Source organism: Perca fluviatilis, chromosome 18 (assembly GCF_010015445.1).
Source record: "Perca fluviatilis chromosome 18, GENO_Pfluv_1.0, whole genome shotgun sequence".
NCBI lineage: Eukaryota > Metazoa > Chordata > Actinopteri > Perciformes > Percidae > Perca > Perca fluviatilis.
The window spans coordinates 25261732-25279704 of NC_053129.1; the positions used below are offsets into that span (position 1 = coordinate 25261732).

General features: G+C 40.1%; 1 protein-coding gene across 8 annotated transcripts; it reads right to left on the reverse strand.

Moving 5' to 3' along the window:
* Window positions 1-107: 107 nt before the first annotated feature.
* max (myc associated factor X) lies at window positions 108-16511 on the reverse strand. Of its 8 annotated transcripts, none has more exons than XM_039781650.1 (5): window positions 16318-16510; window positions 16026-16052; window positions 8427-8534; window positions 5831-5954; window positions 108-1695 (listed from the first exon to the last, which is right to left on the reverse strand). In XM_039781650.1, the coding sequence occupies exons 1-5, from the start codon at window positions 16351-16353 to the stop codon at window positions 1508-1510; spliced, it is 483 nt and encodes a 160-aa protein (XP_039637584.1). In that variant the 5' UTR covers window positions 16354-16510; the 3' UTR covers window positions 108-1507. The 8 variants fall into 8 exon arrangements, with proteins under 8 accessions (XP_039637584.1, XP_039637583.1, XP_039637581.1 ...); XM_039781649.1 differs by having other exon boundaries at window positions 5831-5969; XM_039781647.1 differs by having other exon boundaries at window positions 8373-8534.
* Between the last annotated feature and the right edge of the window lie 1462 nt (window positions 16512-17973).

Here is a 17973-nt window from a genome sequence, read left to right on the forward strand (position 1 = left end):
AAATGCAGTCCTGAAAGCTCTTCTACAGCAGTCCCAGAAATTAAGAGGGAAGAAAGGTGAGAAACCATTAAATTCACTTTAGACTCTTAAAAACCACATGAAGTGTGTTAAAGGATAAAATAGTTTATTTTATAGTCTCATAGTAAAGGTAGGCCTCAACTTGCAAGACAATTGTTGGCAGTATGTACAACATACTTGTAATTTCCATGGAATGGAATCAGACAAACAAATACACCAATGATATCCTCCTAAATGGAAATAAAATGGAAACAATATACATACACACGTTTCCTAGACACGCAAAATGCTTCCTTTTTTTCCTTGGGGGATTCAGCAACATTGATTTTTACTGTGTAAAGCACAACACATCGAAAGGGAATTATTTTTACTTCCTTGTACTGCAAAAGACTGGAGCTACTTTTTGACATTCAATACCTATTTCATACCCTTAAGGAAAACTACGTGTGACAAATTGGCATTTTCCCATGACTCGTGAGATTACTACAAAATGCATAACATACTTTAGAACTTGAAACCCTCCAATCGATGCTTTTTTATAATATATAAAAACGAGATGCCTAACGTATTCAGCCACCTAAAGTCATTCACTACTTCAAGCTAAAGGACAAAATACGATACAAGTTTAGGAATATTCTCCTTCAAAACAACAATTTTAACAAAGGAGCCATGTTTTCTCTTTTTCTTTTTAAATCTTGTTAACAAACGTGTCAGGCAGAAAACATCTGCAATCCAGAGGGCCTGAGGTGGGTATCACTTTAACATATGCTTCAAAGCATCTTCACATTCTTTAGTGGAAAAAAGTATTTTTTTTAATTTTTTAATTTTAAAAAGGTAAACTTCTCCAGGACAATTTATCTAGGTGTGTGTGTAAATTCTAAACAGGTTTGTTTTTATTATCAAGAATAACAAAATAAAACAAAACAAAACAAAAAAATATATATAATATAGCAGTGCTTGGTGTAGGCCAGGCGCGCCCTCCCCCCCCAAAAAAAAAACAACCCGGAGAGGGGGGGCTTTATTGAGGATACAAAAAAAGCATCAAGTCCTTAAGTAGCCAAGCTGCCTCTTTTTGGGTTTTGGATTGTAGATGTTGCCGGGGGGGGGGGGGTGGATACCAATGACAGGGAAGGGAGGTAAAGAGAGAAACAGAGGGATGGGAAGGGGAAAAAAACCTGAAGCTCTCTACACGTATTAAAGCGGTCATCTTCCACCCTGCTGACTTCCTCCCTCCTGTTGTGGGAGATTGGGTGGAGGGAGAAGGAGAGAGAGATTGTGGCGGCGGTGTGAGGAGGTTAGAGGGGTCATGAGTCTCCAGTGCGAGCCCACCCACGTATGGAGGAGAGAGATGGCGGACGGTGAGGGCGGCTGGAGGTGGTCGTTGCTGGCATGAGGGGGTTAATGAGCCTCGAGAGCTTTGAAGGCTGCATTTCCCTCTTGCCCTCCTCTGGGACCCGCTGCCTCGGCCGGGTCTGAACCGCTCCGCTCTCTAGCTGGCCTCCACGCGCAGCTTCTTCCTGTTGGGCGGCTCCTCGGCCTCCGACTCGGAGCTCGAGTCAGAGCCTCCGTCAAACGCCGACACAGCGCTGCCTTTGGGGTTGGTGTACAGGCTGCTGTCAGACGATGAGTAGCTGGCCTGGAGCTGGGCGGAGCCCTTCACCTTCTCCAGAGCACGGACTGCGCGCACGCACGCACGCACACACACGCACACACACAAACACGAATGGAGGAAGAAGGTGAGGAAGATAAACAGAATTCCAAAATGTTCAAAATCTGTGAAGCTATATTCAGGCTGGGGACACATTACATGACTAAGTGGCTGTCCTTACACGGCCCAGTCAAGCCAAATTTGTGCCGCTGACCATCGCGAACAGTCCTGACCTTTGAAAAAAATAATAAAATAATCTGGATATACACAATTGATACAGGGTGGCTACAGGTATAAACAAGTTAAATTTAAGACTTTTTAAGACCACTTCTAAATGAAATTTAAGACTTGAATGCGGTGCGTTTGTAATTATGTTCAACGAGACACTGAACCAGACAACCAAAAGCAAACAACTGGACTTGCATGTGCAGTATTGGTTAAAGGACCATGTCCAGTCAAGATTATATGGAGCAGTTCATGCACCATGCAACTGCCCAGGATCTACTTCAGCATTTCAAAGTAAGTGTGCCATAAATATATTTATTAACTAACCTCTTGTATGTTGTGTATCATATAGTTAAGCTTTACTGATTTGTCAAGTGAATAACAACTATGGATAGGGCACTACATGTTAGACAAATTAAAATGAATGAAGTAAAAACAGCCAAATTGAGTTTTAGAATGGTATTATTATCTGGTCTTGTCCTTTCCACAGGTAAATGACTGTACAAGCCCCGAATCTGGAAACATTGCTTTGAACACTTCTTCAATCCTGTCATTATACCGGTAGGAATTGTGGCTTGTCACAGTCCTCAGCACCCAAATCACCTCTGCTCAGAGTGTTGGCATAGAGCCACAATTGCTCGGCGGTCAGCTGGCATTGTTGGCTGTGGATTTCCCATCCTAACATCCAGCGTTGTAGCGTTGACATCGTTGCTAGCGGTAGAAATGGTGGAGCAGAAACGAGCAATTACGGGCTGCTGGCGAGCCTTTACGTAGTACGTAGTTTACCAAGTTTGAAATTCTTCCCACGCATAACGCAGTTCGCTTCATAAACATTCCCGGGCACCGACCTTAACCAATAATACTTGTTCTTTTCAAGCAATTTGTAATTGAATTTCCATTTCCCCATGTTTCTAGGTGGCTATCAACCATTGCTGTATTACCTGTATGCGGCGAAATTGCAAATCCCACTGACTATGGCCACACCAAGACCCACCCACGAAGCAGCTCGATTGGTAGGGGTTAGGCATTTGACCTCGGTTAAGGTTAGGATAGCCAATTGGTCAGGGGATAGGTCATGTACAAATGGGGTTACCTTGCGTAAAAAATATTCGACCTGGCTGGCAGAACAGATTGCCTGCATTTTCGCGGTTGCATGACACAAACATATTTAAGACCTATCCAATCTGAATTTAAGACAATTTAATACTTTTTAAGGCCTTATTTTTAGGGAAAGTGATTTAAGACTAAGACTTTTTAAGGACCCGCGGCCACCCTGTGATATTAGTTGTGTCTCACCATCCTACTGGATACATTCCCGCTCTGCTGAGATTGAAGCAATGATAGTGATTTCCTTCATATCCACTTTGCCATAAACGGCTCCCCTAAATCCCTAAATTTTGTCTGTTCCACGAGCCTCTTAATTTAACAATTTTCTCAGAGGGTTTCTATTATCATTTTTTTTGTTTGTTATTTATGTTCCTTCAAACGCTGCTATTTTTACTCCGATACAGTGGTGCTTGTTTAGAAGTATAAAAGCCTATGGGGTTATGGCTACCATTGAGGACACTCAGGTCATGTTCTGCTTTTTTGTTGTTGTTTTTTTACTAGGAATTTAGGAATGTTAGTGCCCGGAACAGCAGATTATACTTACAATTATTAGAATATTATAACAAGATTAAACATGGTAAATAGGGTTTTTAAAGGTTGATAAATGTTTGGACTTAATATATTTAAATTCAACAATTAGGCCATGATATAAATATTTTCCCTAAACTCTGTGATATGTTTCTGGGGCTGAAAGTAATAAATTGAAATATTAACAAACTGCTATAAAAAAGGGAAAATCTAAATTAAACATTTCAAAGCATTTTTGGTTCCAAAATGAACGTCTCGGCACAAAAGTGAAGCCAAAATGTCCCGGAAACAGGCGCTGCCATCTTGTAAATTTGGAGCCAGAGTCTGCACATAAGTGATCGGGTGGTGGAGCCGCAGTATCGAAATCCCGCCCATACGCCCGCCCGACCAATCACAGCTGTCAATCATGACGTTTCACCCCGCTTTTATAGCATCAAATAACCCATAAAAAACAGACTTATCTGAAAAATTTACATTCGAACAAACATCAACGTGATAAGAACTACCTAAAATGACAGAAAATATTTTTGGGGAAAAAATTATTTGATATGTGCTTTTGATTTTTTTTGTTTGGTCCATGTCCCAACCGCTGACATGGAGGGGGCAGGATTTATGACCTATACTGCAGTCAGCCACTAGGGGGCTTCACTTATACGGTCATCTATTATGCCTATATTATGCATCTAGCCCTGGTCTCAGCCATCAGCACACTGTCAAAGTCTCCGTTTCAGCAGTAATGTAGTCTATATCCACGGTCATTTCCGGGATTGTTCCGGTGGCGCCCAAAATTCCGCCAGATGTCCCTCATTTCGGACGGATGCCCACCACCTTCCACGTTCTTTGTGTTGCCTTCTAAACTCCGGTGGATTTCTGAGGACTATGATTAACTGCTCCTCAGATCTCTGCAGAGTAAATCCAGACAGTTAGCTAGACTATCTGTCCAACCTGAGTTTTCTGTTGCACGACTAAACAACCTTTGAACGTACACATGTTCAACCAAAATAAGACACAGGCAGTTTCGACTTACATTAGCCGTTTAAATTTAATTACTAATGTTAACTAGCATTTTACTTAGCAATAATTAGCCTGTGCCCATGTTATCTCCTTACATATACCTAGGCTAGGGCTGGGTACCGAACGTCGATACTTTTATGGTATCGAAAAAAATATTCCAATCCTATGAGTATCGAAAAATTCTTTATCTTTCGGTGCCAAATTTCGGTTCCAAAAGCGTCTTAGCGCGTAAGAGCAAGCTTATCTGTCCTCTCTGCATATTGACACAGAGCGGAGCTCCGACCGACACACACACACACATACGCACACGGAGAGGTGCGGACGGAGTAAACTGTCTGCAGTTTTGTTGAAGTCACAGAGAGTCACGGTTGGTTTCAAGTGTGGTTACAGTTTTTTAAAACTTCACGCAGACAGCGTTTGCTGTGATATGATATTAATGGCGAGCCGAAAGCGGTCGCGGTGCTGTTGACGTTCCACTTCCTCTTACAAGCAGCCACAACGGTGGTTTCTCTGCCCTGATGACTGACTGACAGGCTGAGCTTGCAAGGCAAGGCACTTTTATTAATGTTACTCTGAGTGAGCAGTTTTACCAGATTTTTTTAATTTTGATAACTGTTTTGATTCACAATTAAGGTGGAAATAAAAGCTTTGTGTTTAATGTATTTTTGTTGATGTTGAAATGGATTTTAAAACATATGGTATCGAAAAAAGTATCGTTAGGAATCGGTATCGAAATTGGCACCGGATCGAAAGATTCTGAACGATACCCAGCCCTAACCTAGGCTCTCCGTCTCAGTTGGAGGCTGCGCAGTAACGCTCACCGGAAAAGTGCTTCTAATATCCTTCACTGGTCTCCGTCCAGAGCAACGGGATCTGTTGGTCCATTATATATACACTGTCTATGGTACAATGTCGTGGCACAAACACTTTGATGTTGAGATTGGGACTACATGTTCTCAAACCATTCACCCACATGCTCTTTTATCACAACAATCTATACAACAGCCAAAACAAACATAGCAGTGAAGCATTTTTTTGTATTTCCTCACCCTCCCTTCTTGCTGGCTGTAGCAGTTCAAATTTGATTTGCTAAAACTCAAACCTCTCCTGAGGTGGTCATGGGAGTCCCTACTACTATAAGCAGGTAAAAAAAAAAAAACCAAACTGGCACAGATGTTCTGAATTCTGAAATAAAGTGCTGAAAACAAAATGGTGACATAATCAATCTAAATGTCATGTAGAGTATCCCCAACCTGAAGTGCAAAGTGACAGGAAAGGCAGTGTTGTTACCTTGCTGCTCCAGCAGTGCGTTCTGCCTCTTCAGGTCGTCGATATCCTGCTGGTGCGTGTGATTTTTTCGCCTCATGTACTGGATGTACTCTGTAGCTTTGTCTAGGATTTGAGCGCGCGACGCCTGTTTGGTAGACTGCTGTTAGTGACACATGCAGAAATTGATGCAGTGACGCAAGTATACAGACTTGTCATTACATTTCTTACACAAAAATTCATGCAGGCTGAAACAACTGCAGAAGACAATCAAGGACAACGCTGTGTGTGTCTGCTCAGCGTGCCTTCTCTTAGCCTCTTAAAATACTATTAGCACTTCAGTCTGACATCCACAGGCTAGGTCACAACCCTGACATTACTGCCAGGGTGTTCGCCTTGATTACAGTAAACAAGAGGACTGCTGCAGCCCATTATCTGATCGGTTGAAAAATAGTCATAAAAGCAGACATTTGACAAACATTTGCTACATCTACACCTTTATTGACTTAATATGAGCAGCAAAATCCGTGAGATTTGTACTCATTAGGGCTGGGTACCCATTTGGAATTCAAATTGATAGTAGTGAGGATACTTTATCCAAGTTTCTGTATCGATACCAAAACCCGGGGTTTCCTTCAGTGTTTTATCACCTAAAACAAAGTCCACCTCCTGTTTGTAAATCTTTTTCAGGTAAGGCATCAACATTCACGAAAGAAGAGCAGAGACGTAGAATTCACCTGCCTGTTTTTTTCTTAAGCAATTGGTTTGGTCTATAAAATAACAGAAAATAAGGAAAACTGTTGATCACAATTACCCAAAGCTAAAGTTGACATATTCTAGTGGCTTTTTTTGTCCGACCAACAGCCCGACACCTAAAAATATCCAGTTTAATATCATTAAAGACAGAGAAAACCAAAAGCAGTGCCACTAGAAAGGTGAATTTGGGGCTTTTTATAATTAAAAAGTGACTCAAATGATTAATTAATGGTCAACATGGTTGCCAATTAGTTGATTGATAAGCTAGTTATTAGTTTAGGTGTGATTACTGTTGAAGCCCCCATCTACTAAATAAACTGATCACGAGATGCGCCAGGACCAAGGTGGCTTACTGCCTTTTCAAACGATTTCCTTATGGAAACAAGGAATTGGCAACATTTTGACAGGAACTGTCTAAATAAAGGAGACAAGATTACGAGTAATTCAACACCAGTTTAAAGTACTTTGCAGTCTTGTAACCTTAATGCTGCAGACACATTTTAGTCCGTACCAACAATGTATTGAGGTTTGGTACCCAGCCCTAATATTCTCTTCATATTGAGTTTCCTCTCACAAGAAACAAACTACATGTTGGCCTTACAACAGAGCTATAATAGTAGTGTGGTCCTGGGAGAGAGGCGGTGGTCGAGCACTGAGGCAGCGGTAACCCAACACTTCTTACAAATGATCAGCAAATATCCCTCACGTCATCTCCTAAGCCCCCCCCACCCCGCCCTTTACACTGTGTCAGAGTCATGAACTGGTCTTTTAGGGGAAAATAACACACTGTGTGCCCAGTTACTAAACCAGCTCTCCAAATGCTCTTAATGTCATGGATGTCAAAACAGGAAGAGAGCAACAAAATGTCCTCATAATAACTTCCTGACGCTGGTCCAAGTATTTAGACTGCATCACTGTCTTGCTGCTGCCAATCTGCACTCGTCCACCATCTGCCCTCCTCCCAGTCCCGTTAACTATTTCTCTGCCCACACATTATAAAGCAAGCAAAGACATCTGCATCTATGTACAGTGGTGCTCATAAGTTTATAAACCCATGCTAAAGCTGACTAAAAAGAGGAATTAAAAAAAAAAAAAAATCATCTTTTGGAAATTGATCTTAATGCCTTAATTAAAAAATAAAAATAGGAAAAATCCAACCTTTAAGGACACCAATTTCCTTTGTGAATGAATAATTTATCGTAAATAAATAAATGTTCTTCCTTAAAATACAGGGGGCATAAGTATACGCACTTCTATGTTAAATTCCCATAGAGGCAGGCAGATTTTTACTTTTTAAGGCCAGTTATTTCATGGATCCAGAATACTATGCATCCTGATAAAGTTCCCTTGGCCTTTGGAATTAAAATAGCCCCATCACATACCCTTCACCATACCTAGAGATTGGCATGGTTTTATTTCAGTTAGCCTAATGGCTGGTTTGATTTGCATTGAGAGATGATTTTATGGAAAGTTCCCCATGCCAATCTCTAGGTATTCCTGTATTTTAAAGGACAAACATTTGTTTATTTACGATACATTATTCATTCACAAAGAAAATTGGTGTCCTTAAAAGGTTTAATTTTTTTAATTAAGGCATTAAGATCAATTTCCAAAAGATGATTTTTTTTTAGTCAACTTTAGCATGGGTTCATAAACTTATGAGCACCACTGTACTCAAAAGGAAATCATTAAAATGACATCATGATAGAAATGCACTCATCCCTAAATATTCTTTGGGAGTAAAATTCACACAGAACATGTTATACTTCACCTTTAGAAAACACATAGCAAAAGTTCAAAAATTTCTTACATGAGAGCCTGAACATCGTGTGCCTGGAGGACTTGCAGGCTGAGCTTTACCAACCTTTTCTCCCTGCAGGGCGGGTACCGAGTCCCGGAGGCTGTGAAAGCTGTCTTTGATGTGGTCCCTACGTTTGCGCTCCAGCGCATTGTGGTGTGCCCGTTTGTCTGCCTGCAATGACAAGAGTCACAAGGCCTTCAGCCTGGCAGCAGAGCTGTGTGGGTAGAGGACAGCGGGTGTCCTGGGTCAACCTACACAAACAGCTCTGCTGCCTTTACAACATCCCCACTGTCATTCAAACTAAATACATATATATTCAAAAGTCTTTCTATCCATCATATCAGATGTGAACAACAATAGCTAGCTCGCATCTGATTTTTAGTAAGAAGCAAACATCATCAAGATATCAGGGCTCCAACTAACGATCATTTTTATAACTGATTAATCTGCCAATTATTTTCTCGATAAATTGCTTAATCTATAATAAAATACTGAAAAATGCCTATCACAAATGTCTGAAGCCCAAAGTAACATGTTCAAAATAGCAAAACCTAAACATATTTAGTTTACTATCACATAAGAGAGAAATGCAAATCTGACGGTCGGCATTTATGCATCGAAGAAAGGTTTCTGTCTATCGATTAATCAACTAATTGTTCCAGCTATAGACAACATACTGATCAAACCCTAATTTCTGCCAGTTTATCATCAAAAAAAGCTCATCCTTTATGTAAATATTCTTGGGTTGCAGAATATACAGTTCAGGCCAAAAGTTTGGACACACCTTCTCATTCAATGTGTTTCTTTATTTTCATGACTATTTACATTGTAGATTCTCACTGAAGGCATCAAAACTATGAATGAACACATATGGAATTATGTACTTAAAAAAAAAGTGTTAAATAACTGAAAACTTATATCTTATATTTTAGATTCTTCAAAGTAGCCACCCTTTGCTTTTTTGATAGCGCTGCAGACCCTTGGTGTTCTCTCAATGAGCTTCATGAGGTAGTCACCTGAAATGGTTTTACCTTCACAGGTGTGCTTTGTCAGGGTTAATTAGTGGAATTGTTTCCCTTATTAATAAAAAAGGAAAGGGTGGCTACTTTGAAGAATCTAAAATATAAGACATGTTTTCAGTTATTTCACACTTGGTTACGTACATAATTCCATATGTGTTCATTCATAGTTTTGATGCCTTCAGTGAGAATCTACAATGTAAATAGTCATGAAAATAAAAAGGAAACGCATTGAATGAGAAGGTGTGTCCAAACTTTTGGCCTGTACTGTATTTTACTTAAGATAATGACAACATCAACCACACTTTAACCAAAAAAACTCACTCTAAAAACGAAATAAAATTCCGAGGACAGCTTTTATTTACATAGTTAAAATCAAGTCTATATCAAGCCTTAACATACCAATATAAGTTTTTGTGAGACCTTCTGAGGTCAATGGCAGTCAACTACACAACAAAAGGAAGGAAAATATTGCAGTAAATATTTGTATAATCTGGTTGTGGTCAGTAAATAGATTAAATTAAATTTTTTTAAACAAATACAAAATTCTTATTGTTGCAGCAGCAGAACTGTCAGCATTCACCAAGACTACATACAGATTATTGATTCATCTATATACATTTTTGGAGGGTGTTATTTGATTAATCTAGGGGGTCAAAAAAACAACCCTGGTCTATAAAATGTTCCAGGTTACCAGTCATCTTAAAATGGTCTCGGTCAAAAAGTAGTATTCCTTTCAAATTGATTGATGAAGAGAATCAGTCAGTAAGAAACTAGTTGGCAAATAATCAGGAGTTTTAGTTAACAGACTAGAGTGTGCATCACAATTGAAATGAGAAAAAAAAACTAAAACAAATCAATAATTCCACATCTGGAATTGACTCAAAATACATACAATTACAAATCGTGGAATAAATGTGCCACCATTTTCTTATTCAAGTTAAGTGTGCTAAGACATTCCTAGATCATTATCTGGATTCAAAAATCACATTAAAAACTAATCATATGTTCCTTGGCCCAACTGTGTGTGCACTAAATTTCACTAAAGCCGGTCAGGTTTTTGGGATATCCTGCTAACAGACAGACAGTCTGTCAGCAGGATATCCCAAAAGCCTGGTAGACCTTGGCAGAGATAAAGACAAATAATCAATAATCCGAAATGTCATTGATTAGTTTTCTGTCACCTGACTAATTGACTGTCAGCACTCCAGTCAACCTAAAAGGCCAATAAAAAGGCCAACAAACAGTGTAAAAAAAAAAAAAAAAAAATGTAGGTTTAACTTTCATCACTAGAAGTTGCTTCATTCTGTGGCCTTTTTTGTCTTTTGGCCCCCTCCTGAGCTTCCATCCCCCTCCTTCAATGTGAACCAAGCAGACCCCTCCTCCTCACCACATTTCTGTCCCTCCTTCTCTGCAGGAGCACACAGGAGTGGCCGTTCAAATTCATGACCGGGCAAAGTCAAGAAACTAAAAGTCATTCAGATGGGGTGAGAGGTGGGTGGAGGAGAACAGCAGATCCTAGATGAGGATTACACCGACTGAATCAAACAGCACGACGACGACAAAGACCTCATGAAATGTAGATTTATGATGGTCTATTGGGAGAATTCAGGTTGTTGTACCGCATCAAACCACATTTTTCATGACTTTTGCCAAATCAAATAACTGGCTTTATCATAACAACCCAATCCTCCTTTTATACATCCCCAATTAACATACAGAGGCTCATCCATCAGCATCTAACAGGCTCTAAATTTCAACCACACTTTTATATTCTAATTAGACTGTAAAGGCACAAGATGGCTGCCATAATCACATAACCACAGTCAGGCAGGAGATCAGTTTGCTGCCTGTAGTTCGACCTGTTTTAGGCCAAACCATCCCAGCCTCCAATAACATCTGATTCTGGCCTAATCCACGCTGTCACCAGGCTGAGACATTAAGTCCAACACCCAATCAGAGCCCGTACAAGCTCCACTGATCATCTTGCTTCATACAGCTCCAACAAAGCAAGGCCCAATTTAAATATTAGCAATGAAACAGCACGGTGGTGTGCACACGACATTGCCTCGGGCAGAAGGGAGACGAGATAGAAGTCATGTGAACTGGTATCATCTGACTCACTTTGTCCAAGGATCATGACAAAGACCAAAGTGGCCACAAGTGAGACAGCACGCAGGTTAAGACAAGCCTTCAGCGTGTTATAGGTTTGGTGGGAGGGACGACGTGTTGAGTGTGACTCGAGTTACTGACATCTCAACAAAAGCAAGCTATTAGTTAGCAATGTAATGCTAGAAATTACCAAGTCTAGTACAACCAACTACCAACTATCAGACTAAACGCCTTGCATATGAAACCAAAACTGTAACAAAAAACACTTTTTTTTAATTCAATGCATATCATTCACACCCGCATGTGATTGGTCTGGTTGGCATGGTGACAGCTGCTCCTGCAGCCTGTTGCACAAGAGCCACAAACCATCCATAGCTGCTTTCCGACCATAGGGATTTTTGCAGTTCCTAGAATATAAGGTTCCTAGAAGCCTTTTTTTCTCGTGTTCCGACTGGACCAATTTGGGGATTATTAAGTTGCTCTGGCCACAGTTCCTGTAACTCTTTCAGCTCCTACTTCAGGGCAGGGTCTTTTCCCTTTTCCGCATAGTGGTGGTTAGATGGCTGTGTTATAATAACAAAAGGTCAATTACTATGGCCACTTGGCCAGCGTGAATGCAAATGGCAAAAACTGTTTTGGGGGAAGAGTAGTACGTAGAACTGTTTAGAAGTGGACTGTTCCTGTAACTACTTGGTCGGAAAGAGGCTCATGACACAAATCCACAAGGACCATGTGCCGCCTCCTCCTCGTATCATACACAAAGCCACAGAGAGGCGAGACTCCACTCCCTCCATTAACCCTGGCACAAACAAACACATGACTGGTATTGATGGCATGTGCAATTACAAGCCTGGCAGCCATTGTGATATGCACGGATTCAGTGAACAGAAAGTACATGTGACTTTTTTCTTGAGTCACACTAGGACTGACAACACTAAATTATAAAAATACATAAATACACTTCAGACTTTGCTCCTATTGTAAAGATATCAAGTTATATTCAATTTTTTTTTAACCACACAGCTTGTTTGTGCTATATGTCATTTATTAGTTTTAGAGCCTTTTATATATTTTTGTTTGTTGGATTTAATTTGTATATTTTTTTGCTTTTTGTTGGTTTTTCCTTTAGCATTAAATGTTAACATTTTCAAGTTGTGCTGAGCACATTCGGTGACACACCATGCTCAAAAAACACTAAAGAGGCACATGAGAATTAGCTGAAAACAAAGACGTTTTAACTCTTCTTTTATCAGGCAAAGTACTGGATATCATTAATCTTTGAAAAGTAATTAAGATCCAAGAATGTATTTAAGCACTACTCTCTGGAGCTGCTTCATGTACAATTACTTGGCAATTATGGGCATTAAATGCCCTGGGCAATTTAATGTGTACACTCTGTAATAGGCTACTGCTGAATATCACTACTTTGAAGCTTTTCTAGGTGAAATCACCCATTTATTAGACAGACATTTTCGATTTTTACAGAATTCAACTTTTCTTGACACTGTTTTATAGTGGAGGTGGGCCACCTCTGCATACTTTTATTAAATAAAACATTAATTTTCAGGAAGGCATGCAGAGGTTCTGTTTCACCCCGCAAATAACACATTTATATGTATTTAATAGGTGTGGCTGTTATTTAGGCCGTCAACTAAATGGACCACAAGACGAGACGCATCAGGATCTGGGTGGCTTACCACTTCTGCTAAAAGAATTGGGTGATATGGACAACAATTTTGATCATAGTACATGTAATTTTATGCCCAGATATCAATACTTGTTGTGATAAATCAAGGCACTTCATCACATTGATGAAACATATATAAAAATCAAGTATCGCCATAGAGGACTCCTTCCTATTGCTTTGCAGCATTGTGTACAACAGCCTAAAACACCCTGAGAAGTTAGAGACATAGATAGAGCAGCATAAACGGTGCCTCCTGGTATATACCGTAATTTCGCCTGACCCAACTTTCTCAAATGATGTACAACTTCCAACCTTACATATATTCTAGACTGGTGTAGCTAAATGTTAGTGCATGAGAATTTTATGAGCATCACATTTGGTGATGAAAAACAAACTGAGATACATGTAATATAAATCACAAGAGCCAATATCCTGTGAAGGTTCACGGATAACAAACTACCTTTATACATACAGCTAATTGTACGGAGACATGTTTTCTGGTCCCTTCTTAGCTACATGGTAAGCTATTTGAGTTGTTAAGCACATCAGGCACCACACAAACAGGTGTCCAATTACCTAAGTGCAACTATAATCAGTTCCATCACAAAACTGATACCTTTTGCTGGCTGCCTAGGAAGAACGGCCAGCTGAGCTGCTCCCTCCATTCTATTCTTACCTGACCATGACACATAACATAACAGCTCCCGGTGCCGCGTGGAAGAGCTGGTAGCTGCAGCTTCCTGGCTATGGATGGCTGTCTCACATTATCTGCGTGAAAGCCTACACTTCTGTCAGGCTGGTGGGGTACGTGGAAAACCAGTCACCAATAAACCAGAAGCTCCAGCAGGCGATTGACACCACCGTTGAAAAATCTAATTAAATTAAATAAAAGGTATAACATAATCAGTGTGTTCTTCCCTACTGTGAAGCTATATTTAAGTAGAGCTGCAACGACGACTGCTTTCATTTTGATTAGTCTATCGATTATTTTTGTTTACTCAATAAAATGTCAGCTAATATTGAAAAATGTCCATCACACGTTCTCAGAACCCAAGGTGACATATTTAAATGTCTTGTTTTGTTCGACCAACAGTCAGAAACCCCAAAGATATTCAACTTACGATATCAAACATCACGTTTGAGAATCTAAACCTGGGAATCTTTGACGGTTTTGTTTAAAAACTACTCAACCGATAATCTAAATTGTTGCCGATACAATACTGTCAATCAACTTGAGGTTTTAGCTGTATATTCAAGTCTAACATGACCTAATGCATACTACACGTCAAGGCTTTGGTGCTCACCACCCATTTTACTTTGTGACAAGACGGTCAGTCTCTTATCTCACAAATTAGGACAACAGACCCACTATCTAGGTTGGGAAACCTATTCAATGTCTGCTACGCTGTACCCACTATTAGTGCTTTTTTATTTCTATGCTTGTACGCAGTGCTGAATGATACATCCTTTTTATATCGAAATTTCGAAAAAGAGCCATTTCAAAGTCGCAAGGGCCGCAATTTAAATTATAACATAACTGACGGTGTCTTAACAAGCTGTAGCAAGTGAAAGTTTAAACTGCCTGCTGTTGACACAATTAGATATTTACTCAAATCATTCAGCCCTATATGTGCAGATTTTAAGGCTTCATTCGCATTCACTTAGAACAAGATATGCAGAGATGAATGCAATCGTCTGACACTGAGGAGCACAAACAGCTATCAGGGCATACATATTTTATGCTTATAGCTTCGGTAATCAAATTAAATAGTACAAAGTGAACTGAAATCGGGTCTCAGTTTCTTATGTGGCTCTGCAATTGAGGCAAAAGTAACCATGTTGGAGAAATAAAGGCCTGAGGTCTGTTGGAGGGTACAAGGGGGAAAAAAAGTTAATCCCATCTTAATATCACTAAAGGCATATTCAAAACTGTAAAACTATTGTTTTCCGAAATGCCTTTATGTAGTTAAATTCTAGTTATCTGGCTGGAGGTAATACGTCGTGTTGTGTAGCCTGTGCATCGACCGAGTCGTGCAGGGTGTTTTTCTCGCCAGTATGCGATGCAGCTATACGTCATTCATTTAGGCTGCCAGCCCTTCGGTGGCCTGTAGAGAGAAGATGGCTCTAATCACTAATCACTTGCTGCAACACAGGAAAAACATCCCGCAGCACCCCTTCCTGACACGAAGGCTCGTCCGAGATGCAGGCGCGGCTGCCCGTCCTCCACACATGCAACAAGCCCTCGACACCTTTTCCTCCGCATCATCGTGAATGCAGCACAAATGCAAAACGCTCCGTCTCTTTATTGAGATGACCTAGATGTGTATTATGCAAACCCCCGTGGTGAAGTGAACCGGCGGGGGGAAAACGACTCGGAGCGACTAACCGGCCGCCACCGAGCACAGAAAGCTTTGTATTAACCGGGAAAAAATAATAAACATGCAACAATAAAGCCTTTGTAGATGGATAAAGCTTTGGTCTAAATATAGATGTCGTGTCACCGTCTCCCTATGGCCGCGTACACACAGGATGGGGGATACCCTGCAATGCACTACTAACGCTGATGCCGAGGAACATTCGCTGCACTAATGTAAATGCATCATAGTTTAACGCTACCGAAAATGACGGTAATTTGTCGTGCACAAATATTAGTTCAAACCCTACATGTGACTGTTCTACAAGGCAGAAAGCAGTACTTTCACATTCTCTTTCAAGTAACACCAACCTCCACAGTATGACCTTACCAATCGATTAAATACCACAAAAAAATAAGCAGAATGTGATGGATAAATTAACTTTGCACCAACAGTGAAACATTTCTCGATATTGGACAGCATTACGCACCACACCGTGATATCTCGGCGAGTCTTCCTGCAAAGAAACAGAACAAAAAAGTACAATTGTAGCCATAATTGTTCAGCAAATCTCACTGTCTCGCTGAAGTCACTAGAAAGTCAAATTTAGCAGGTTTATAATGCTCTGATGCAAGAAAAGCTAGTGTTTGGTATCAATTAACAAGAATCCCGACAAAAACAACATACTTATCAAGACAGAAAAGCTAGCTGAGCCGCTAGTTCAGCTAAATCGTCAGCTAGCAAAATAGCATTCATAAAAAGCTCAAAGTGGCAATACTCACGTCACTATCGACTTCGATATCATCGTTATCACTCATTCTTCGATACAATAGTCTAGTTTAAAGGGACGGGTGGCTAAAAAAACAACATGAATCAGTTTAGCACCGAGCGGCGCTCCAACAGACAGACTGCTAAACGCTCACGTTCTGTTTGGACAGAACCGAGTGGACTCTACCTCCTCCACGTGACGACACTACACACACACACACGCACACACAGATACCGCAGCACAGCACGCACGCGCAACACCCCCGGGGGCGTGTGGGAAATGTAGTTGCTCCGACTGTTTTCCCCCGGTATGATTATAAAAGAAACTGACTTTGTCGAAGGATTTTTAATGTAGATTAATTTTAAAAGAAACATCTGTTAAGTGATGAGAGGTATAAATACTATTGAGTTCCTTGAATATTATTAAAAGACAAAGCAATGTTTAATGGTTAACTACAACACCCACAAGTCATTTAGCTTGCTTGCGACGTCACAGCGTCTTTTCCCTTCAGAAGCATTATGGGAATTGTAGTTGGACTCAAATTTGTATGTCAGATGAGCTAAATATGGCCATGGCTGAGACACGTGGATTGTAAGATTACCCTCAAGAAAAACATCACACATGCACACACGCACGCACGCACACACAGGTCCACGGACGGCAGTCAGACCATAGATATAGAACATCTATTGTCTATATCTATGAGTCAGACAACATAAGATAATGTAATGTGGTCTCTGTCACCATCACCCACCATTTACAACATCCTGTGCAATTATATTTATACTATAGGGCCTATATTTCCCTTATTCTCTTTAATGCTACACACCATGTGTCTATTACAAATATCCTGTGCAATTATATATCATAGAAGTAGGCTATGTTTATAAGTAAAAGTTGTGTATATGTAGCTTTTTTTTATTTTTGTCTTGTTGTGTTTATCTATCTCATTTTTATGTATCACTCAGTCACTTTTTTCCTTTGCTTTTTTGACTCTTGAGCTGCTGTAACAAGTGAATTTCCCTGATGTGGGATCAATAAAGTTAATCTGATCTTATCTTACACACACAGCCACAGAAAATTAATTTACAAATATTTTAATAATCGTTAAATAGTTTTTCAAGCAAAATTGGTAAATTAAATTAGTTCCAACTACTAGAATGTCAATATTGTGTTTGTTGTTCTTCTATGACAGTAAACTGACTATCTTTGGCTTTTGGACTGTTGGCCGGACAAATCAAAGCACTCTGGAATATTTGGATTGGCATTTTTTAAATATTTGCTGGTGTTTCATTGTCCAGACAATTAATCAATTTAAGTCTCATCACAAACTTATTGTTGGTTACAGCCGTTAAACTCTGACATGTAGCCATTGTGATGCAGAACTTTTCCACAACACATACCTTTAAAATTATTTCATATACATGTAATGGTGGGGGGAAAATGTGTTATGTAGTGTGTGGAGACTGGTCAAAGGACGAATTGCAAATAATCTGCTCTGGTACTTCCTTTTCCTCAATATTGTGCTGTAGATAAGGAGCTTACACTGTGGATTATTTTGCACTACAACAGTGGATCAGTAAATGTGTAAAAAAAAAAGGTCAAGAGGCCACAGCAGCTGCGGGTGACACCCTGCCCTCCATGCACACACAGAGCTTTAGACCTGCAC

Coding starts and splice junctions, on each gene's coding strand:
- max (XM_039781645.1), bottom strand. CDS start 16,353: ATGAGTGATAACGATGATATCGAAGTCGATAGTGAC. Junction 16,053..16,317: donor ATATCGAAGTCGATAGTGAC/GTGAGTATTGCC, acceptor GTTTCTTTGCAG/GAAGACTCGCCGAGATATCA. Junction 8,535..16,025: donor CGCCGAGATATCACGGTGTG/GTGCGTAATGCT, acceptor TTGTCATTGCAG/GCAGACAAACGGGCACACCA.